Genomic DNA, 23,673 nt, shown 5'->3' with positions numbered 1-23,673 from the left:
ATTCAGCAGCACGCTGGCAGGAAGGAGGCACATTACCTTGACCACCAAAACAAGCACTCAGGATACTGTGTGGATACCAAGGAATGTAGCCAACTAGCATCATGACAGCTATAGATCTAAAATATGTTGATGGAAATGCTATTTTGCCACTATAGTAGGGCTAAAAGTGCATTTACAGGGATTTATGCTCAAAAATATATAAGGAAATTTGAGTTTAACGTCTTAAGTTCATTCTTTCTATAACAATTTGAGCAATGTGCAGAATTACCTTTGTTCCACACTGCAAAGGGCAAACAAAAGAGATCAAGAGATTTATAACCACAAACATTAAGCATAGAGGAGAATTTTTATGGAATTGATGTAAAAACTGTTTCCCCCACTTTTCAGTAAAAAAAATACAAACCTTCCACCGGAGATAATCTTTGCTAAAAATGCATTAAGAGATGTTAATAAAAATACAGATGCAAGAAGAGCTTTTAGAGTAATTTTTGGCTACATTCCTGCCTTATCCGACTGAGTCTTGGTGGCAACTCTTACCTTTAAAATTTGGCCGGATTCTGGCGTCGTAACCCGAGACTTTCCCCATGAGTTTGTCCAGAAACTCAGACGGTGGCATCGGGGAGGCAGCTTTCCTTGCTGCAGCTTCTTTCGACGCTGCTAAGCTGGAAAACAGAGATTAATTGGATTAGAGACAGAAGGCTGCACAGTGGGAGATGTCAGTAGAATACTATATGAAGAAAAATGTATTGAATTTGCATTCAATTGAGCATGGAGTTATTAACACCCAAAGTACCCAGACTAAGAGCTAAGTTTTCATATAAATTGTCCTAAATGAACTATTTAGATTAAGATCCCATAAAGTCTGCTCCAGATATGGTTGAAACTGGCCTCACCTGCTATACTGAGGCTCCAATTAGGAGGTTTCTTAGTATAAAGTCAACTTTAATTACTTTTTTGAAGTACAATTCATAAAAGAATACAATTATTCAATCAAACCATATTTTTATCATGGTTTTCACATTCTTTTCCCAGATTAAATTACTTTCAAAGTTAATTTAATAAATCCATTCATCCATAATTCTTACACGCCAAATCCTAGTACCTGGAATACCTGGAGAAATCCCCCTCAAGCATGGGAAGAGCATGTAAACTCCACAAGAAGCCCCCAGCTGGGATTTGAACCTTCCTGCTAGGACCCCACAATTCTAAAGCCCGTTTTACACCCAATTACACCCACAGTCTCCAGGACCTCTTTGACCGTTGGAATGTAGCTGATTTGGGAGGTTTCTTCTCCATCATCAGTCTTAGCAGAAACCTAAATTTGTACACTTTTCACTGATTACTGTGAACTTAGACTCTAAAGCCTAAATATGTTTTCATCTTTGTAGTATAAACTGAGTGATCGCCTGTTCTTGGTTTTTCAACCTCTTTCGTCATTACTAAACAAGATGGCAGTGCTTCTCTTGGACAACAGCATAAAAACATTTTGTGTTTCAAGTGCAGTCTGAAAAACTTGCTTTATTTGGCGTTTCAGGGACTAGCATATTCGCAGTTTGGAGATGTGTGAGGCTGCAGCTGTACTTTTTGGCTGAGATTTATGATTGTTTGTTTCAGCTGCTTCTTCTGATCCTTTTTGTTGGAACCAGAGCAGCTACTGATAAAGCATAATCCTCACAGAAGCTTCTAAGGTTCTTCTTTTGAATAACAGAGAGTTATGTTAAAGTATTAGCTAACATAAAATTTTATTTAACTATAATTATACAAATAATAAAGTATGCTAACACCGAAAAAGAGATAATAGATGTTATTTTTGTTAAGTTTACTTGGAAGAATTGTAAATTTATTGGTTCTAGTCCAAATCAAGCTACAGTGTCACTGTGTTTTTCTCTAAAACATGATGAATGTCTCGTAGGAGCTTCTTTTTATTTGGCCGAAAACATAAAGTTTTTGTGGGGTAAACAGGAGGCGACCTATAAAAAGTGGCCATTATAAACTAACTAAATATAAAGCATTTAGTTCAAAAGGCATCAGTAAAAAAACTAAATATTACTTTTTTTTTAGATTGAGAGCACTGGGGTATATTTTGACAGGTGGATGAAACTATAATTCTTGAGAAATCCTCTAAGACCATTAAAATAAATTTCTCCTGTTTGGAATCTAGGACATTTTTTTCAGATCAAGGAAATAATCGGGATATCTGACTGGTTTGCGATTAACGCAAGGTGTGGTACTAATTTATTAATTACATACAGTACAGACCAAAAGTTTGGAAACACCTCATTCAAAGAGTTGTCTTTATTTTCATGACTATGAATATTGTAGCTTCACACTGGAGGCATCAACACTATGAATTAACACATGTGGAATTATATACTGAACAAAAAAGTGTGAAACAACTGAAAATATGTCTTATATTCTAGGTTCTTCAAAGTAGCCACCTTTTGCTTTGATTACTTCTCCGCACACTCTTGGCATTCTGTTGATGAGCTTCAAGAGGTAGTCACCTGAAATGGTTTTCACTTCACAGGTGTGCCCTGTCAGGTTTAATAAGTGGGATTTCAAGCCTTATAAATGGGGTTGGGACCATCAGTTGTGTTGTGCAGGAGGTGGATACAGTACACAGCTGATAGTCCAACTGAATAGACTGTTAGAATTTGTATTATGGCAAGAAAAAGCAGCTAAGTAAATAAAAATGAGTGGCCATCAATACTTTAAGAAATGAATGTCAGTCAGTCTGAACAATTGGGAAAACTTTGAAAGTGTCCCCAAGTCCAGGCACAAAAACCATCAAGCGCTACAAAGAAACTGGCTCACATGAGGACCGCCCCAGGAAAGGAAGACCAAGAGTCACCTCTGCTGTGGACGATAAGTTAATCCGAGTCACCAGCCTCAGAAATCGCAGGTTAACAGCAGCTCAGATTAAAGAACAGGTCAATGCCACACAGAGTTCTAGCAGCAGACACATCTCTAGAACAACTGTTAAGAGGAGAATGTGTGAATCAGGCCTTCATGGTAAAATAGCTGCTAGGAAACCACTGCTGAGGACAGGCAACAAGCAGAAGAGACTTGTTTGGGCTAAAGAACACAAGGAATGGACATTAGACCAGTGGAAATCTGTGCTTTGGTCTGATGAGTCCAAGTTTGAGATCTTTGGTTCCAACCACCGTGTCTTTGTGCGGCGCAGAAGAGGTGAACAGATGGACTCTACATGCCTGGTTTCCACCGTGAAGCATGGAGGAGGAGGTGTGATGGTGTGGGGGTGCTTTGCTGGTGACACTGTTGGGGATTCATTCAAAATTGAAGGCATACTGAACCAGCATGGCTACCACAGCATCTTGCAGCGGCATGCTATTCCATCCGGTTTGCGTTTAGTTAGACCATCATTCATTTTTCTACAGGACAATGACCCCAAACACACATCCAGGCTGTGTAAGGGCTATTTGACCAAGAAGGAGAGTGATGGGGTGCTGCGCCAGATGACCTGGCCTCCACAGTCACCGGACCTGAATCCAATCGAGATGGTTTGGGGTGAGCTGGACCGCAGAGTGAAGGCAAAAGGGCCAACAAGTGGTAAGCATCTCTGGGAACTCCTTCAAGACTGTTGGAAAACCATTTCAGGTGACTACCTCTTGAAGCTCATCAACAGAATGCCAAGAGTGTGTGGAGCAGTAATCAAAGCAAAAGGTGGCTACTTTGAAGAACCTAGAATATAAGACATATTTTCAGTTGTTTCACACTTTGTTCAGTATATCATTCCACTTGTGTTAATTCATAGTTTTGATGCCTCCAGTGTGAAGCTACAATATTCATAGTCATGAAAATAAAGAAAACTCTTTGAATGAGAAGGTGTGTCCAAACTTTTGGTCTGTGCTGTATGTTAGAAATGTAAGACAATTTCTGACATCAGAGCAATTTTCAGCTGCTTCGTCACATAAAGAGGAATAATGGGTTAACCATGTTTAAACATGCCAAAATAAAACTTTCGAACCAAGATCAATCTGTGGATTCAATGCTGACTAGGAAGATTTTTTTCTAAATATTGGCCAAAAGGCAATGGTATTGGTTTTCTCCTTTATGTAAAGAAAGGTTTGCAGGACTAAAACCAGAAACATGCTTTCTTGTGAGTTTTTTTTTTTTACTTAATGAAAAGATTTAAATACATCTAACACCCGTGACATGAACTGCTGAGGTGCAGAATTTTCCCATTAAGTTCACGAAGAAGAACCATACAAAAATTAGAATTATGAAATAAAGGTCACTCACTACTTGAATACCATTGATTTCTATTACCCATGATATTGTTTATTACCTTTTATTTAGGCAGGCATTTGTCACATGTTAGTTCAATTTTATTGAAGTAAAAGAAAACCCAAGTTGACATTTTCTTTTCTGTGAAGTGAGGGCATTTTTAACTAATCTTGTTAAAAAAGTTCAAACCAATGTTTTAATTTATTTAACTGCTCAGCCCTACATTGATTTCTGCATCAAGATCTCGACTTGATCTTGTTCTGTTCAAATATTCCCTTTTTAAGCTCCTCGGATCCATTAGAGGTTCTCTAAGAGTAAATTCGAATGTCTGTGCCTGATTCAGCCCACAGAGAGGGGACAGCTATCTGTGAATACCTCAACACATGCATAGAAACAGTGATGTATAGGGGGTTACCCTAAACCCTGACAACAAAAACAAAAAATAATAGCAATATGACCATTTTAATGTTATTGCAGTCACTTGTGGTGCAGTTTGCATCACTTCTTGCTGCACTGAGAGAATTAGCACACAGCACTGTGATATGGACTATTAGTAACATTCTGTACTGACCCATTTTATGTGATAAAAGCCTAATATAGAGGTGTCCAAAGTGCAGCCCGCAGGCCATTTGAAGGATTCTGTGCGGCCCGCAACCGCATTTGAGAATGGTACAAGATCTTCGTAAAATTATAAACCTTATGTACCTGGCTAAACACAGCCAGTGTTTGTGAATTAAGAATTACCCACAACCTTTTCTTCTTGTTGAGAATAGTCTTGACATTTTTTTTTTAGAGCAAGAAAATAGAAAACAATACACTCCAAAAATGTTGGAAATGTGTTTGCTTTTCTTTTGGTAAGGCAAATGTGTGTGACTCTTTTTAGGATCTATGCTACCAGTCAAAGGTTCTAGATACACTTTTTCACTTAATGGGTCTCTTTATTTTCATGACTGTTTACATTGTAGATTCTCACCAAAGGGGAACAGAAAAAAACGGGCTTAAATACAAAACTGAACAGCAGGGGGAACCAATGACAAATGTGACCAGACAATCAGGGGAAAACGCAGAACAGGTGTGGGCTTGGGGTGCAGGGAGACAGAAAACAAAGGACTAGACCAGATAATTGAACAAAAACACAAACTCAAAAACTCAAAACATAAGCCGGTATGACACAGCCCCTCCCTTTAAGGGCAGATCCCAGACACCCACAAAACAAAAAACAAATCCAATATCCAACCAGGGTGGGCAGAGGGGGCCTCGGAAGGAGGGCAAGAGTTCAGGCGGAAGGCCCGGAGGCTGTCCCCGGCAGATCCAGAGTTCAGAAGGCCGGCGACGCAGGAGCAGGCGATCAGGGGCTTGGCGACGAAGGAGCAGATGATCCGGAGGTCTGCGGCGCAGGAGCTGGATATCCGGAGGTCGTGGTGCAGGAGCTGGAGATCCGGAGGCCGGCAGCGCATGAGCTGGAGATCCGGAGGCCGGCGGCGCAGAAGCTGGAGATCCGGAGGTTGCTGAAACCCCGGCGAGCGGTGCAGAGACCGCTGGGACCTTTGGCGAGGCTGTGGATATCTCCGGTGGAGCCGCCGAGGCACAGCAGGCGGAGGGGTGTGTCCTCGCACCCCTCAGGGACAGGAACAGGTAGTGGAGACAGCTCGTCCACGAACTCCTCCGGAACGGGAACCAGGAATGGAGGCAGTTTGTCCTCGGAGCCCTCCAGGAAGAACCAGGAGCAGGAGCAGGAGCAGGAGCAGGAAGTGGAGGCAGTCCGTCCACGAGCCCCTCACGGATAGGAACAGAGTGTGAGGGCCGCTCGGCTTGGGACCCTCCGAAACAGAACCAGGAACAGGATCGAGGTGTGGAGGCAGTTCATTCATGAACCCCTCCGGAACAAGACCAGGAACAGGATCAGGAGTAAGGGGCAGCGGCGATGGCTTATCAGGAGCGAAGCCATGAGCCGGGAAGTCGCCTCGAGCTTCGGTGGAGAGGCGAGCGGAGGAGGGAGCAGGAGGCCTCCTCATAGAAGCGGCGATTTCACCCAGGGCCCTTTGACGTTCGGCCTCGATGGTGTGGTGGATCCGAGGATCTTGAAAAAAAAAAGTATTTCCACGTCTCCAGCCAGTCTTGAAGACTGCCAGCTTTTTCCAACCTACTCCATGGTGAGCTGGGAGAGGTAACAAGGTGGGAAAACAAATTGACCAGAATCTCACCCCTTTTGAATTCCCTCTCCATTCTTCATGCTTGGTCCCGTTGGCTGGTTCCTTCTATCATAATATGAGTTTTTGATGGACCAATATGCAGTGAAGAACTCCTGAAGCTCGAGGTTTGCAGGTAAGATGAGTCTTTAATGTTCATGGCAGGAACAGACAGGGTAGCAAACACATGCAAACACGCACAAGGAACCAGCGGGGAACAATGGAAACAAACGGGCTTAAATACAAAACTGAACAGCAGGGGGAACCAATGACAAACGTGACATGACAATCAGGGGAAAACACAGAACAGGTGTGGGCTTCGGTGCAGGGTGACAGAAAACAAAGGACCAGAAAAGGTAATATTACAAAAACACAAACTCAAGAACTCAAAACACAATGACAGAGACAGCCAAAGGCTATATATTTCAGTCATCACAGCAAAGGGTGGCAACTTTAGGGAATCTAAAATAAAAAACATATTTAAAATAAAAGAAATGTTGTTTGCTACATAATTATGTGTTCATTCACAGTTTTGATGCCTTCAGTGAGAATCTACGTACAATGGAAATAGTCATGAAAATAAGAAAAACAGTAAATAAAAAAGTGTGTTTAAAACTTTTGACGTGGCACTTCATGTCACACATATTGTTTTAAAACAAGAGAGATGTGAGTTTATTGAGTTAACTGTTGGCATTTAATAATGCATCTCTCTGTGTGACATGGTGTTGATGCCAGAGGACAATTTTAGTGTATCTCAAGACAACAAAAAATAAACAAAAAGAGTTGTTTTTACTTAATTAGAGCAGCTTGCAGAGCCAGAATACTAATGGGTTAACAAACTCTCAGATGTCTGCAAAAATAAAGAATAACTATATAGGTCATACAAATTATAATTATTTGATGTTTTCCAAATGTACAGTTGTTTTGCATGTGTTAATTGCTACCAATATAAGAAAAAACAACTTAGCAAGTCCTGAATCTCAATATTGACTTTTTTTCTGACCTTAACTTTCTGTGAATGAGATCAGCCCTCTAAATTGTATCATAACCAGGTGGAGTATGAAGTGAAAAACAGGAACTTAATTTCTCACATCTTATTGTTTGTTTGAATTTTTAGATTTATTGGTTCTTAAAAAGTTCCCAAAGTGAACTAAATCGACATTAGGCCAACATCGACCAGCAATTATTCCTCTAACATTTACCAACAGCAAAAGAAAATATACTGCCTTTAGCAACACTGAGAGTGTGACTGAAGTTAAATGTAAAAAAGGTGATTATGCAGGCATTAGTTGTAACTCCTGATGACTGTGGGGGAGGAGAGCACCGGTGGCACATTAATCTCCCATAAATTAAAATGACACTTGATGCAGTCGATTGCGCTTAAATTTTCACCTTCTAAATGTAAAACTGCAAAGCGTGACTTTCAATATGTTAAATTGTGTCGTACGGTATGATAAATGGTTCTATTAGCAATTCATAAACATGCAACACAGTCAGCACAGTCGCTTTATCTGGGAGCTGCTGATCAGTATCGCAGTCTGCTGGGAGAACATGGGGAAAATGAAGGAGGCATGATGGGAAAACAAAATAAAATAGACAAATCCTTCATTAGCCCTGGCACTAAAGGCCATCTGTGTGCACAAACAAAGCAAATAAACATACTTGTACTAGTAAACAAAAACATTTAGGAGGTCCATACACAAAATTTGCAGGTTTGTATACATATGTAGATGCGTACAAATACACACTGTATCCGACTTGTAACTAACTTGCCCTTATCAGTAAAAACATTGAAAAACAAATATTGCAGATTAATGAGGAGATACAGGGGAGGTGAGGTCGTTTGCTAAAACTGGGGTAATGTGGTCATGCCTTTTAGTCCCTGACATGCATCTGAGATGGAGAAACAATTGTTCAAGTATAAACGATAAAGAGTTGTAGTTTTCTAATCTAGAGGTAATGAAAGCATGGACAAGGGTTTTAAGGTCTTTAGGAGAAATGTAAGACATAGCTACGGCAATTTGACAAAATTGATAAAACTAAACTTTTTCTGTAAACATTTTCCACAAGGCTTCATAGTTAGATGAGAAAACCAGAACTGCAGCCACTGCTTGGGAGAGGGATGTCTAGGTTTCCTTCCCAGATCTTCTCAACCTGATCTCAGGTGAACATAAGACATGGATAAACTGATGGATCTCTGTACTTTCATCTTTTTTTTTATCTTTGCACCAGACCTTCTCTAAGAAGTGACAGTATTAATAAGAAGTGACAGATTTAGATGTTTTTAGAAAAAAATGGTTTTCTGTCTGTACAGATATCTAATTCTACCCATGCAGCTACACCATCAGTGGAGGGAACTATACATCCATCTCCTCAACCTTAGATAATATGCCCAACACAATCCACGTCCCTAAACAAATGACGACACTGGCCACCAAGGAAGAACCAGATATGCACATGGAAGCTTGAGTAGCAATTTCATTTTTTGCGTTTACTGCAAAGAATGTGTCCAAAACCTGTCGTGGAACACTGGTTTTGTCATCAGAGCATCAACATTACTAGGTGGCACTACAAAAAAACGGTCTGCTAAAGAAACATCTAAAGGTTAAATTGCTCTTTCACTCCCTGTCATCACACTCTGGCGTTACCATGTTGTTCCAACCTGCTGTACACAGACTACAACTGCAAATGCTTGAAGTAACCAGTACTCTCAAACACACGTTTCTGTCTAGAGAATCAAAGCCACTCAGAAGTAAAGATCTGTCTTTGACTTTAAAATTTTAAAAGAGTAAAATAATCTTACAATCACTATGGAAATGAACAGGCAGACAGTGTAAATTTGCTAAAACTGGGGTAATGTGGTCATGCCTTTTAGTCCCTGACATGCATCTGAGATGGAGAAACAATTGTTCAAGTATAAAAGATAAAGAGTTGCAGTTTTCTAATCTAGAGGTAATGAAAGCATGGACAAGGGTTTTAAGGTCTTTAGGAGAAATGTAAGACATAGCTACGGCAATTTGACAAAATTGATAAAACTAAACCTTTTCTGTAAACATTTTCCACAAGGCTTCATAGTTAGATGAGAAAACCAGAACTGCAGCCACTGCTTGGGAGAGGGATGTCTAGGTTTCCTTCCCAGACCTTCTCAACCTGATCTCAGGTGAACATAAGACATGGATAAACTGATTGCCTTGAAGTTTTCTTAGGACAGTAAATAGAAAAAAAAAAAAAAAAGAGAACTAACAAGAGGAAACATTATAAATGTTACGCTGACTTATGCAATATTAGTATGTGTTTCACCTATTTGGTTTATTAACCTTTTTTGTTTATTCTTGAAGATTGCAGGACTTGCTTAGTTAGCTAAAGTGTGCCAAGGAAATATCCCTCACACCATTACACCGCCAAAAGGAGCCTGAACCATTGGTACAAGGCAGGGTGGATCTCAGCTTTCATATTACTTACACCAAGTTCTGTCCCTTCCATCTGAATGTCGCAGTTGAAATCGAGACTCCTTGGAATAGGCAACGTTTTTCCAATCTGCTTTTGCCCAATTTCGCTGACCGTGTTTGGGCTGTAGTCTCAGTTTCCTGTTTTTAGCTGGCAGAAGTGACACCAAGAGTGGTCCTGTGCTGCAGTATCCAACCTGTTTCAAAGCTGTGCATTCATAGATTTTATTCTAATTACCTTGGTTGTAACAAATGGTTATTTGAGCTAACATCACCTCAAACAAGCCTGTCCATCCTACCCTGAAATCTGACATACACATTGGAATTTTAATTTACACAATTGTTGCCCCATGGATATTGTTCCAGTTTTGGACCAGCCTCAGTAATCTCAATAGGTGGTTGGGCATGAGCAACAGTTTCTGAAATACTTAGAACAGCTCGCTAACAACCATACAACATTCAAAGTACCTTAAACTTTCTTGATGCTTACTATGTACTTCAGTAACTTGTCTTCATCATGCCATGATATCTAAATGTATTAAGCTGCTGCAGTGTAATTGGCTGATTTGCTGTTTGTGTCAAAATCAATTAAGCAGGAGTAGCTCATAAACCGGCTGGTGAGTGTATTCTGTCAATTATTACAGAAAATCATTAGTTTAACCTAAATAGATCTTTGTCTAAGGTTATAAAAATACAACAAAAACTGTAGAATGTTGCCACAACATGGAATATCAGTTTTGTTCCTCTAAGAACAATAAGAAATCTCATGGCAGGTAGTAAAAATGTATCACTGAGGCAGACTGTAGCTTATACAACTGATGTCACGGTAATTCTGTCTACATCAAACAATGTCTCACCATGTGTCCGCAGCTGAAGGATGATGCTGGGCTCTCTCTGTGTGTCTCTGCCGTTAAATGATGACAGTGATGCTGATGATGTTGTCATAACCATGAATCACCATGCAGATAATTACATTAGATGCTTACTGACTAATGATGTTGATGATCAAACAGAAAAGTTTAAGTGAACATCACACCACAAATACAGTTCTGACTTTTTGATGGATTCTACAGTGAGGGTTCTGAGGTTTTAGGTTAGAGATTTTCAGGATAAATGTATTTTTTTCTCTCTACAGTAATTAGTTCTTTAATTCAGTAATATTAATGAGTATTATGACAGCCTTAGTTCACATCAGCCTCAGTGGATTTGGCTGAGCTTACAATGAGCTTCTATGTTTGAGGGATTCGTCCTAACTATGCTAAAATACACACACAGATGTTGATAGAGACGCATTTTACACAGTGTGGTGCATTTTTGGCCTTTAAACGTCTTAACTTTTGACCTTTAGCTGCATACCTCCAGCTTGACAAGCTAGCAGCTTTTTAAATGCCATCCTGCAGATCTAACATGTGTCTCACATCACAATTTTATTAAAGGAAAACAAGGGATATCTGAGGGGTAACATTTCAGGAAATGTGACAGACATCAGGATAGGGATTCTGGAAGATCACAGATTGTAAATGCTGTAGGCGCATCAATCATGGCAGCAAGGAGACGCATACAATGTTCACATAAAGGAAATCAAAGGGTCAGACTAAGACCAAGTTTATTTTTGTTTCTGTCTGATTTTCCAGTAAAAGCTGAAAGCTGAGCTGAAAAACAGGTGAAGAAACTGTAGCTTTTACCTGCACAACATCTCTTAACTTAGACAAGATTCAGTTAGATTTAGTGAGGGAAAAAAATAAACTTCTAAGTGTTTTTACTAAGAACTCAGTTATTAAACAGAAGAGTAGTTCAATAGAAATGTGAGAAGTGGTTTAGTATTTTAAAGGACAATGGATATTTTGGGTACTGTGTCTTGGAGTTGGGTTGGGGGTGGTGGGGGGTTAACCCCTGTTTGTCCTCTGCTGATGTCCCTTCTGGCTGTCCTTTTTGCCCTAACAGAAGGTCATGTGTCTTCAGGCAATTGCTGTACAGTGAGTTGCATAAACACCCTCTAAATATTACCAAAAATGTATCTTATTGATTTTCATGTTGTATTAAATGAAACTGATGAGGCTTTATATTTATATTTCAGTTACTTTCCATTACAGTGTATCTGTACAGTATGTGTTGAAATTTTAAAGACTGTCTGTTAAACCAAACCCAAATGTTGAAATTGTTTAATTTACATTTTTTTCAGAACAGATTTCTAAGTAATTATGCTTAACCTTTGAATGGTAAGTATACATATCCTTGTTAAAATGCAAGACTTTTGTATGGGTGAAAAAGGGGCAATGGTAAATCATTTTAAAAGGTCTCCCCTGTTTAATGTGAAATTTATCCTGTAAAAATCAGCTGACAAATAAATCAGTTAGAAGGAAAGGAAATGCCATAGCCAGGTTGCATAAGTGTGCACACCCTGATACTTTGTTGAAGTGGATGTTTTCTTTGAAAAAAATACATTCTGAATTGTAACCCTACTCCTTAGTCCAGAAATATGGAGAATAAAGGAGATGACTGTCACTTTGAAAAACTTAACCAGTACTTGTTGGAAATTCCTGCAGCTTCTTTAGCGATGCTGTCAGCCTGTTGGCAACTACACTTATTCAAAAGGATGAACATGGGACCTTCTTTAAAATAATCAGCAAAAAATATAGTAAAAGAAAATGTGTCTTTTATTTAGCATTTCAGTGATAGTGAATTAGATTAGACTTGGTGGGTTTGGTTTTCAATATGTTACATAATATATTTGTACTAGTTTCAGTAACTGATCTGATTCTGTTATCCTTACTGATTATTTTTCTACTTGTTTGTGGAGGAAGAGGCATCATTTCCTTCTCACAGCCTTCACCTTTGAACACGCTTTTATGGGGTCCTGAGAGAATCTGAGTGTTGTTGATTTTAAAAGCAAACTAAAAACATTCTTTCAGCTCTACCTCAGTAATTAGTCAGAATTTTTATCAATTTAAATTCTATTTTGTTAGTATTATTATAATATTATTATTATCTATTTGATCGTACTGGGCTTGCCATTATTTAAGAATGTATCACAAATATTTTTTAAACATTTCTATGTTTACCATTTATTAGTAACGTTTTAAAAATGTTGTGTCCTTACAATAGGTTTTTCCTCCTCTGTTTTGTCACTACACAATTGTTTTTTCCTCAGCCCTTCAAGCTTCACAGTTTTAAGGTTCATTTTTTATTTCTCTTATAACTGAACAATCTATAAATCTCTCAGTAAAGCATGAAAAAATTTCTACAAATAAAGTTCGACTGATAGATGTCTGAATCAAATAATATTGAATGTAACTACTAAACTAAATGTACTACTAATTTACCACTGAACAGAGTTCAAAATATGGAAGTTTCACCAACCTGAACAGCAGGCATTTAACTGTTGCTACAATATGTTTATATTCCACCCACCTTTTCAAGGACTCCGTGAATACAGTAAACGTAAATGTAGGGCTGGAAAGACCATTTTCTTTCTTACTACATATTCATATTTATTAAGGGAATCATCAGTATCATTAGAGCCTGAAGTAGGAAGCCGGAGGTAACTAAGGTACATCATAACCATTGCTAGGAAAGAAAAAATTGCTGAGGGAAGTTTCAGCTTTTAACGAGCCAGGTAGAAAGCAAACTTTTTCTAAACTTGTTTTGAAAAACACCCTTCTGGGCTGAACCGGAATATCACGAATAAAGGATTTAAAAGGTCTTCAAAAGGTAACCTTGTAACAATCCTGCTGAGAGGTTTACATTGAATCATCACATTTGTTGGAAGTATGATTATTGATTTATTAAACCTTATCAATAATTATAATTAAAAATCATAATTTGACTAAATTAATTTCTTAACCAAAATCCTCATTTATGAATTGAGACCAGAGATGTCTTCTGGTGTTGTAATTGTGGCTCAACGTCTTTGATAATTACAACTGGTACAACTCAGTAATAATTAATAACTATTACCAGAGATGTCACTGTTTAATCAACTGTTTCTGCCGAAACGTGTGGAACTTTTAACCTTATTTTGACTGACAAATCACTCTTGCACAAAATAACCCAGAAATGCTTTTTCTTTATCTATGTGAATATTTATTAAATCACAGCCTGATACAATCCGTTCATCTTTAATAATCTTCACCTAATCAAACATGCAAAGTTCTACACAAAAGTGGTAAAATATCTAACTAAACAAAAATAAAGCGAAACAGCAGTGGGTGCGTGTGGCATCAAACCAGCAGTTATGGCAAAATTGATAATATGACAAAAGGGGTGTGGTGGTGAGGATGTTGGGGCGCAGCTCCAACTGTAACTCAGTGATACTCAGTCATAAAACCTCCACCAACTCTGCGAGGTGAGCAGACAAAGGGTTATAAAACTTTTGGCGGCAAGCGAGCAAGCAGTAAGGTTGAAGACAAAGAAAATGGGGAATTTCACCATGAGGTTATTTTAACAGTCCAGTCTCACAGCGCACCTGCGCTTGCTCTCAGGTGTTCAATAACCCCGCAAAACACACACAAAGATGGGGAGCGCAGCGGCTTCCCAACATCCAGCACGGCACATCAATGTTTCAATAACAAGGTTACATGCACACATCATTCAGAAAACATTAGATTAAATAGCTAATCTCATCGCACTAAAACCTCCTACACTGCCCAGGCTTTCTAAGAAAGAAATAAAAATAAAGGATGGGTATTACTTGTTGTCGGCTTTCTTCTGAGCGGGGTTGAGAGAGGAAGGAGAAAGTTGGAAGTTACTGTGCGTCCACAGTTAACTTCAGGAAAAGCGGTCAATCTTCATCCTCTGGCCTCCTTGGCGAAAGGGAAAAATATGATCTGACCATCAAAGTCGACTAGAATAAAACACGGTGGTGGTTCGTCTCCTCGAAACTCCATGTTTTTAGTTACATGTTAAACTCACATCTTTGATCGGCAAAGTGAAATTTCTGGCCTTCTTAGTCCAGAAACCTCAGTTATGAATTGTTCGTTGGCCAACGAGAGAGAATAAATGAAATCCACTCGGGACTCTTCTCCAGGTGATGCTTCAGATGTTGGTAACCGGACACGGTCTCCAGCTGAAGGCGAATGTTCAAAATGGAGGCCTTCCTATATAGCGTCTTGTGACATCAGACTTGGGACGCCCCGTCATATCAGTCGTAGTGTCCGACGGGATTTGTAGGAGCGGACTGTCCTGGATACAAAATGGCCGACAATGCCAGGAGGCCTGGTGGCATCCAGCAACATGCAAATGGTCCAATATTCAAACAAATGGTCGAACACATTAATTTTTGGGCTTTTAATTATTCATTCAAATCATTCTTTTTTGCATTGAACTTATAAAGCAACGTTGAACAGTAATTTGATTTTCTATGGATTTTCTATGACTTAATCAAATTATTTATACCCAGATATATACTTACAGCCCCACTAATATCTGGTTTAATGTCACTTAGAAAGAGACAGAAAAACTGTGGGCTTTTTATGGCAATTCTCAAGCTTATCTTGGCATAATTGGTAGGATGATTTTAAATAGTCACACACCCTGCTTTTAAGCAAAGTCCACGCATTCTTCCATGGAGGTTGGGATAATCCCAGAAGCTCTATGTTAGCCTGCTTCATAAACTCCAAAGCCAGTTTTTATGTGTGTTTTGGATTATTGTCCTGTTTGAACAACCATCAGTGTAAAAGTTTTAAACATCTGACCGAAAGTGTCCCCCTTTGGCAACAGCCAAGGTGCAGCTCTATCATAAACTGGAAGATGCTGAAAGACTGGTGTCACTGTCCACAATAAAGCCAGTTTAACATTCCCATGGACAGAGAGGTACCAGCTCAAGAAAGAAGGCTTTGGTCCAAATTTGCAGCGGCCCACATGGACAAGCCAAATGCTTTCTGGAGAAAAATGTTATGGTCTCATTGTGACAGTTTGGCCACAATGAGAAGATGTTTGATGGAGTCAAAGTCAGTCTTTTTAATCTAACCAGCTGCAAAGAAGGGTTTTGATAGTGTCATGCTGTGGGTCTATTTCCCTTCCACTAGTGAATTTCTCAAAGTAAATGGGACAAAAAAGAAAGAGCACTACCAGTAAATGCTCAAACTTCACCCTAAATGGCTGACACTTGGAGACTACATGTTCCTGCAGGAGAATTGTCCTAAACACACATCTTAAATTGGTTGTGGCAGAAAGAAAGCAGGCCAACATGAATATTCTGGAATGAGCTTCATAAAGCCTTGATAGCAGTAGTGAATGTGCTCAAAATACATTCATGACTCAGCTTCAGGTGATATCTGGGGAATTAATCTGCATTAGTTTCTTACAGTGTTGTGGCATTAGTGGCCTTTATTCATTGTTAGCTCGACAGGAAGAAGGGCAGAGAGAGAAATAGAAGAAATGCAGTAAACAGCCTTGAGCGAGGAATTGAACCCAGGACAGGTGCGTTGAGGATGTAGCCTCAGCATATGGTGCACCAGATCTACCACTGAGCCACGTGGTGCCACTACTTTACATTCTTTAAACAGTTTTTGGGATTTCTAAAAAGCAGAGAATACTAACAACATTGCCCAGTTGTAATTAAGCCTCTCTGACTGCACTAAACCAGATACTGATGCAGTGAAGCAGAAACATTTGTAACATTGGTGAGCAATGTAATGTACATATTTATTCTTTAACATTGAAAAAATGAAGATTTGTGAAAACCCAACACTGAGATATTTTAATTTCTAAATGTGTGTGTGAAACCTGAAGCTGCTGTAATGTGCTCCTTTAACTAAATTACATCTATTAAAATAAATTGTAGCATAATTATAATAATCAAACAATTAGATTCAGCTCCGATTAAATTAAGCACACCACTCTGAGTGATTATCCGGTTATCTTGTTGGAATCTCCGAGGTCAAACTCCTGATTAATGAGAGTGAGTGGAGATTGGTGGTTATTATTTGGAGGTAAAAAAAAGTTTCAAAGAGTATCTGTGGAATCCTTGAACACAATGTGAAAAAATGATCAATGAACAGATAAAACTGCACAACATCAGACTCATAATTCATCAGATTCTATTTTAACATAACAAATTAGGTGGATCACAGTTAATCTTGTGCCAGTGTAACAAATCCAAGTTTAATCCTCTTTAGCACGATCACTGCAGTGATAGAATTGAGCTCTTCCAGAAAACTAATTTCTGTTGTTCAGCGCTGAGCTCAGCGCTGCACAAACACAGTGAAGCATAAGCTTAGTGTGAAATGGCTCTCAAATTAGCATCGAACAAACAGACTGTTGGTGTGATGACAGCCCAATCTGATTAGTCACAGATCGGGATTACAGCTGCATGTCCTCGACATAAAGGGAATGTCCGCAGGACGTGAAGCGTGGGACAACACTTCGGGCTGAATAGTGCTGACACTGTGACAGAGTGGGGGGGGGGGGGTTTCAGCCTTTCTTTCAGCAGAGCATGATTGGTTTCAAGCTCATTCAGGTTTTAGTTGCAAAACCCTGGATGCTGGGAGAAAGGTTCTTACAGGTTTGTTAAACACAGAACATGGAGAAGGTGGAGGATTAAGCCCTACAACAAAAAAAAACTTAGTTGAAACAGTTTTGAGTCTTCCTTTTGTTTTCATCTTTTTTGCTTCTTTTTCCAACAACATTGCTTCAGTGCTATGAAACTATTGTGATCTAAGATGGATATTGAGGTGTGTTCGGGGTCCTGTTCAATAGTTTTCTTTACACTTTAATATTCTTTACAGAGGGTTTGATGTAATTGCCTAGAGCTGAACTCACTGAATTATTACACCCTGCAACTAACGTGTTCCCTGCAGATGCTACAAAAGGTTAAAAGGACAGACAGTGGGATAAAAGGACACAATAAACTGGTCTGTATAATTATTTTAAATGAAACTGATATAAACAATAACACACTACAGATTCCCTACTGTCATACTTTATTTAACAGAGATTAAGCCAAAGTAAATAAAAATAAAAACCTGCGTAGACAAACTAAGGACAACCTTGATGCTTCCAGGATGTAAAAGGGTAAACAGGCAGTAGGAACTGCTGAAAGACAGCATCAATGGCCTCGGAGAAGCTGATTTTGGAAAACATTTAGGACTGTTCTGAATTATCCCAGGAGTGGATATCACAGAAAATTCAGACCAATATCATGGAAAGTGCCAAAACCCAAGAGCTCATCTTCGACTCCACATACATGCGTTATAATTTTTTATATTAAAGTTAAATAGAAACAAAAACTGAACAAGTAAGATTTTATGGTTTGAGGGGTTGAGTGAAAAAGCCTTGTCTCACAGAAGAATTTGACAGCACAACTTGACTTTACAAATTCACATCTGAATGAACTGAAAGACTTCTGGGAAAACATCCTTTGTACAGGTAGGACAAAGAAGAGATGTTTGGCCATGATGGACAATGTCATGCATGAAGAAAACCAAACACACAGTATCAGCACAAACATCTCGAATGAATTCTCATGCATGGTGATGGAGGTGTGATGACATAGGTTTTTGTATCACAGTCACCACCTGCGCACCTTAGACTCCTTGAGCCAACCATGATCCGTCTGTATACCAAGACATTGTTGAATCAATTGTGAAGTTATCTGTCTGAGTTGGTTGTACTCTTACTGTATTTGATAGAAGATATCCACAGCAGATTTCACTCTGTACAGATATGTTCATTAGTAAAAACATGCACTTTGAAAATGATTATCCTAAAGAAGCTTAACTTGTTTTCCAAAAATCATCTTATTGAAATATGGCTTTATCAGAAATATTCCAAAATCTGTAGACCTGCAGCTAACAGGACCTTTAAATATCCATTTTTGTAATCTCACTGAGCGGCTTTTTCATTTGTTTGCTCATGCACCACCTCCTACTTAATTTGAACTGGACGTTTTTTTCCCAGGAACTTCATTTATTTTTGAGTAAATCATATTAAAGGCAACGCAATATCTGTGTGGTGACAAACATGAATTAACCGATCATGTATACATTCTGTTCCTAGCAAGAAAAGGTAAACTGAAACACGTTGAGCATTTGCAGAGAAAATGTTGGTTATGAAATGCTTGTCATGATGTTTCATTCCAGCTATATTAATTTCTCCTTTCTCTGCTCTGCTCAACAGAATTGATGTTCATTGGGTCACAGAGCCAAACATCTGCCAGGTGTCTTCCATTTGCATAATTACTTGGCTTAACAGATCCAACTGGTGCCTTTTAAAAGCTCGCCTGCTTTGCTTTTGCTGTAAACACTTCTCACAGCAAATGCATTTTCTCTTTACAAAAAACATCAGTTTGCTGAATATTCCTCCCACCTCTCAGACTGACTCCACTGCAGGTAAATGAAAGCTCATAGAGTAACAGCTCCTAACTGTGGATGTTTAACTCACACCAGGTGCACAAAGCAACAGGAACATTTGAGGTGTTGATAAATCTGGGTTGCTTTTGCACGTTTGGCTTTGATTCCTCGCCTGAACACACATCCCTCACCACTTTATGAAAAACCTCTTCTAATATGTTCATTTTACAAATTATAAGTGGGATTTGTTGGATTTACCTAATCAGATGTCAAACCTAAACAGAAATCAAAAGTGAAAAAGCTGAACGCAGCTAAAATTAAAACATTTTTGTGGTAAATGTATTTACTTTAAAAGCCTTTAAAATATTTTTTCTTCGTTTGTATTCTACGTTCCAATAATAGTCAGTTCCACCTCTTATAAATACCCTCTGACTACAAATTTAAAAACAGAAATAGGTTGATCAAAATGGAAATGATTGAACTTATAAAGCCCTTTTTCAAGTCATACCGAACAATCAAAGTGCTTCACACCAGAACAACATTCGCACCAAGCACATATTCCTACTCAGCTCGGTACGTAAATGTGGTTAAGTGAGAAAATTTTGTTAGCGGAATAACTCAAATTATTAACTAAATTTCCACTAAATTAGTTAGCGGAATAATTTTAGTTATTCCGCTAACTAAAATCTTTGCTTCGCTAACGCTAAAGAGATCAAACAATTACCAAAAACTAACGCTAACGGATAACCACCAAGAAGAGTGTCACGCAGTTACCTTCCATAACCTGAAAAATAACTGACTACTTCGTACTGCAATTCAAAACTGCCTTCATCTAGCTGTTGCTGCACAATTATATATTGTCCTGTGTGCATGTAGTAGTCCAACAGCGTGCCTAATGGACACCTTGATGCATGCCCATAACAGAAAGGAACAAATTAGTACATTTTGTTTGCGGACTTGAAGTTGGCAAAACCTAATTTAGCAAAAGGCTAAACAGTACACTAACTATTTCCAAAATGCTAATCTGCTAAATTAAAACTTATTTCCGTTGCACATCCATCCATCCATTCATGCTCTAAAACCTTCTGCAGTAAACGCAGAGTGTCAGTGTGCAGTCAAAAAATTTACACTCTGAACTTTTTTTTTGCAGCTACAGCTGCAAGAGTGCTGATGAGAACCAGAAAGCGATCTCACATCAGACCAATTGTAAAGTCTCTGTATTGAATATGTGTCCATTTTAGAATTGGTTTGAGGTGTTCTTACTGGTATTTAAAACCCCTATACCGTCCCAATATATTTTATCTGATTTGCTTTTCTCCTACACCTCCTTCAGGCCCCTCAGATCTTCAGGAAAGGGTTTTTGTGATTGTACCTAGAGTGAGAAATAAAACACAGAGTGAGGCATCTTTTTTCCAATGTGGCCATCATCTGTGGATCAGCCTTTCTGAAGACCAGAGGGCCGCTAGGAATTTGGATGCTTTTAAAAGCAAATTAAAGATGCATCTTTTTAGTCTGTCAATAGATTAATGTTCACAGCTTTTTATTATGTTTTATAGCCATTATTGTATTTTAGTTTTAGCAACTATTAGATTATTTATTTATTTACTATAATTTTTTGGCTGCTTAAGTTATTAATATCAAGGCAAGTACTGTAATAAGTTCTGAATATTGTTCTTAATTTGACTTTTATTGTTTGTTATTCATGTTATTGGATGTTTACTATGAATGGATTTAACTAAGTGTTTTTATACATTTTCTCTTTATATATTATTCATATATCTCCAGTGTTTCATCGCTAATCTACATGATTGTGTTTCCATAGTTCCATAATAGATTGATTTCTTTTCCTTTTAGTTCTTCAGTTTTTTTTATTATCCATATAATTATCATTTTATCGGTGTGTTTACTTAATTTGATAATTTTGATCATTTTATTGTGTGAGTCTCTAGTGGTTAAATGTCTGTCCTTCTGTATGAAAAGTGCATTATAAATAAGGTTGATTGATCTGCATATTATTCTTATGACTGGCCTACAAGTGTATGAAATAAAAATGTTCCATGTATAACAGCAGTTCAGCAGTTTCCTGTGGTGTTATTAAAAGGTTTAAAACTGTTGGTCATTGATTTTTATTGCATACATAAACACAGTTAAACTTGAAAGGTGTCCAGAGACTGAAAATAAAGCAGTACACATTCACCAACGCTTGTTTCAAAGTCTATACAGCAGCTTATGTTGATATTCCTCCCCTTCAACATCCTCTTCTTTAGGTTTTCAATGATCAAACTTCGGATTTGCTTTAATTATTTCAGATCTATGCTGGCCGAGGCTACTGTGGAGACCTGTGGCCAGTGCTGAGGCAGCACAGGAGCAGGAAAAACAGCTGAGTCGTCTAGTGCCAGAGTCTCAGAAAGCGAGAGCTATAGAGAGATGTGGGGAAATGCAACGCTCCAATTATTAGTCCAAAGTGTTCCTCATTATGTTCCTAAAGCCTCTAAAGACTTGAAATCCTAATTGATCTCATCCTGCTATTTTGTTACACATCCCTGGCACTAACGGATGTTCCGCCTGCTTCTCACAAAACACTGGATCATCACTACATATGCCAAAGGCCCTAAACTTGTAAGGCTGAGCTCCATCATATTCTCTACTGCTCCAAAGAAAAGAGAGCCACACATTTGGACATTTTGGCATTTTTTAACCATTCATTGAATATATACAGTTTAAATAATAAGCCACATTCACACTTTTGCTTTGTGTTGCTGTTTGGTTGCTGCATATGTTTATTTTAGTCTGCGTTTCCTGCTCCTGGTCTTGTGATGAGTCAACACTCCAACATATTGCAAACTGAACAATTTTCAGATTTTTTCATTCAGAATGTTTTGGGAAACCAGCCTAAACTTCCAAATATCACCTACAGATTAACACATACTGGTGTGAAATGGACTCAAATCTGCATGGTTGTGTAGTTCAAGTTGAGTTAATAATATGAAGGTGATCATAATGTCATTTCAAATCTTAAAACAGCCTTGAATTAGACAATTAATCACAAGGATCACAAGGATCACAAGAAATCTTGCTAAAGGACTTTACACTTTAAACAAACAGGAAAAGGAAAAAGTATTTTGTCGATTTATAAAAAGCATTTACGAGCATCTCAAGTTTGCATTATGTTATATAAACAAGTTTACTATTTTAATTAGGCAATTATTATTTTATGGGAACAAGATAAAACAAGTTAGTTTGACAAAAGCATCCCCATATTATTATGTTGCCATCAATATGCTTCATTGCTGCGGTGGTGTTCTCAGGCCAAATTGTTTCTTGCTCACAGTCTTTTTATTGCAGAATAAATTTAATCTTTTAGTCTCACATCAAAATACAGTCATTGGTAGAACAAAATACACTGTCAGTTTGAACATCATAATCCGATTCTTAACCCGATAATTGTAACAAAACTATAAAGCACAGATTCTACCTTCTCATTGCGTAGAAAGATGAAGCCAGTAGGGAAAGGTTTATACATTTTTTTATTTAACCTAAAAACCCTAGTTTACACGGTTGAATTTCGTTGAATTTCAACGAGCAAGCTTTTTCAATGACTGTAGATAATTTTTCCCAAGTTTGTTTCATTTGTTTCCCCTCAACATCTGCCATGTAAAGTCTGAGGCTTAAAACAGTGTTCAGAATGAAATTCAGATCTCTGCAGTGTTACTTTTCAGGTCCTTCAGGATAACATTTGCCTCTTTATTACCCCTGATTATTGGTTAATTTAAATAATCTGCCCTTTTATAGCAGTTTTGTCAAGTTGCCCTGTTCTGTCCTTTTTCTAATAATGAATTTAATTGGTTCTCTCAGGGATTTTCCGACATGTTCACATTTTTCTTTTAAAACCAGTCCTCTTCTGTGTGTCTTCAAAATGTTGTCATTCCCTCTATTGAACTACTGCTTCCACTTCATTATCATTTTGTTTGCTGCCAAATCTGGCTAAACCTAGAAACAGGAACTGATGTCCTGTGAAAAGTAAGTTAAACACATTAAAGAGACTATTAAATTTGTTTGAATAGGTTTTATTTATATAGCACAGACTGACATCTGAGTTTAGAATAGACAGATCTAATTTATATTCAGAAGTCCATAGTCAATTGAATCATATAGAAAGTTTCAAAGTCAGTTACAATTACTCAGTTTCTATCCTAGTTATAAACAATGAAGTCAAACTCAATTTGTTGTGCTAACTGGTTAAATGTTTTCTATCTAAGGATACCCAGCTGAGTGCATTGAGTCAGTAACTTTCAAGCAGTGCCTCATACTGACCATGCATGTGGTGACAATGGAAAGGAAAGCTCCCTGTTAAGAGGAAAAAATCTCCAGAACAACTTTACTGTTATCTACAGCAGCAATAGCTCCTTTAGTGGATTTATCTATTCTATGGCATTGTCAAATAAAAGCCCATCACTGTTTAAATTATATGTTACAAGACAATTTCATAATCAGTGAAGA

General features: G+C 38.2%; 1 protein-coding gene and 1 long non-coding RNA gene across 6 annotated transcripts in view; one reads left to right on the top strand and one right to left on the bottom strand.

The window, feature by feature from the left end:
- glra1 (glycine receptor, alpha 1) overlaps nucleotides 1-23,673 on the bottom strand; it is a 172,013-nt gene that overhangs the window by 124,731 nt on the left and 23,609 nt on the right. For 3 of the 5 annotated variants that reach the window (XM_047353666.1, XM_047353668.1, XM_047353669.1), the window contains exon 2: nucleotides 538-662. In XM_047353666.1, coding sequence (XP_047209622.1) covers nucleotides 538-662 — 125 coding nt within the window. Of the gene's footprint in view, nucleotides 1-268; nucleotides 281-537; nucleotides 663-23,673 lie in introns of all 5 variants that reach the window. The other 2 variants (XM_047353665.1, XM_047353667.1) reach the window with 1 other exon arrangement.
- Nucleotides 17,452-21,243, top strand: LOC124860375. The gene is made up of 2 exons (XR_007036329.1): nucleotides 17,452-19,212; nucleotides 20,507-21,243. It is a non-coding gene; the product is annotated as an uncharacterized LOC124860375 (long non-coding RNA).

The sequence above is a fragment of the Girardinichthys multiradiatus genome, chromosome 23, assembly GCF_021462225.1.
Source record: "Girardinichthys multiradiatus isolate DD_20200921_A chromosome 23, DD_fGirMul_XY1, whole genome shotgun sequence".
NCBI classification, from domain to species: Eukaryota; Metazoa; Chordata; class Actinopteri; order Cyprinodontiformes; family Goodeidae; genus Girardinichthys; species Girardinichthys multiradiatus.
This window is presented reverse-complemented; position numbering and strand designations above follow the sequence as displayed.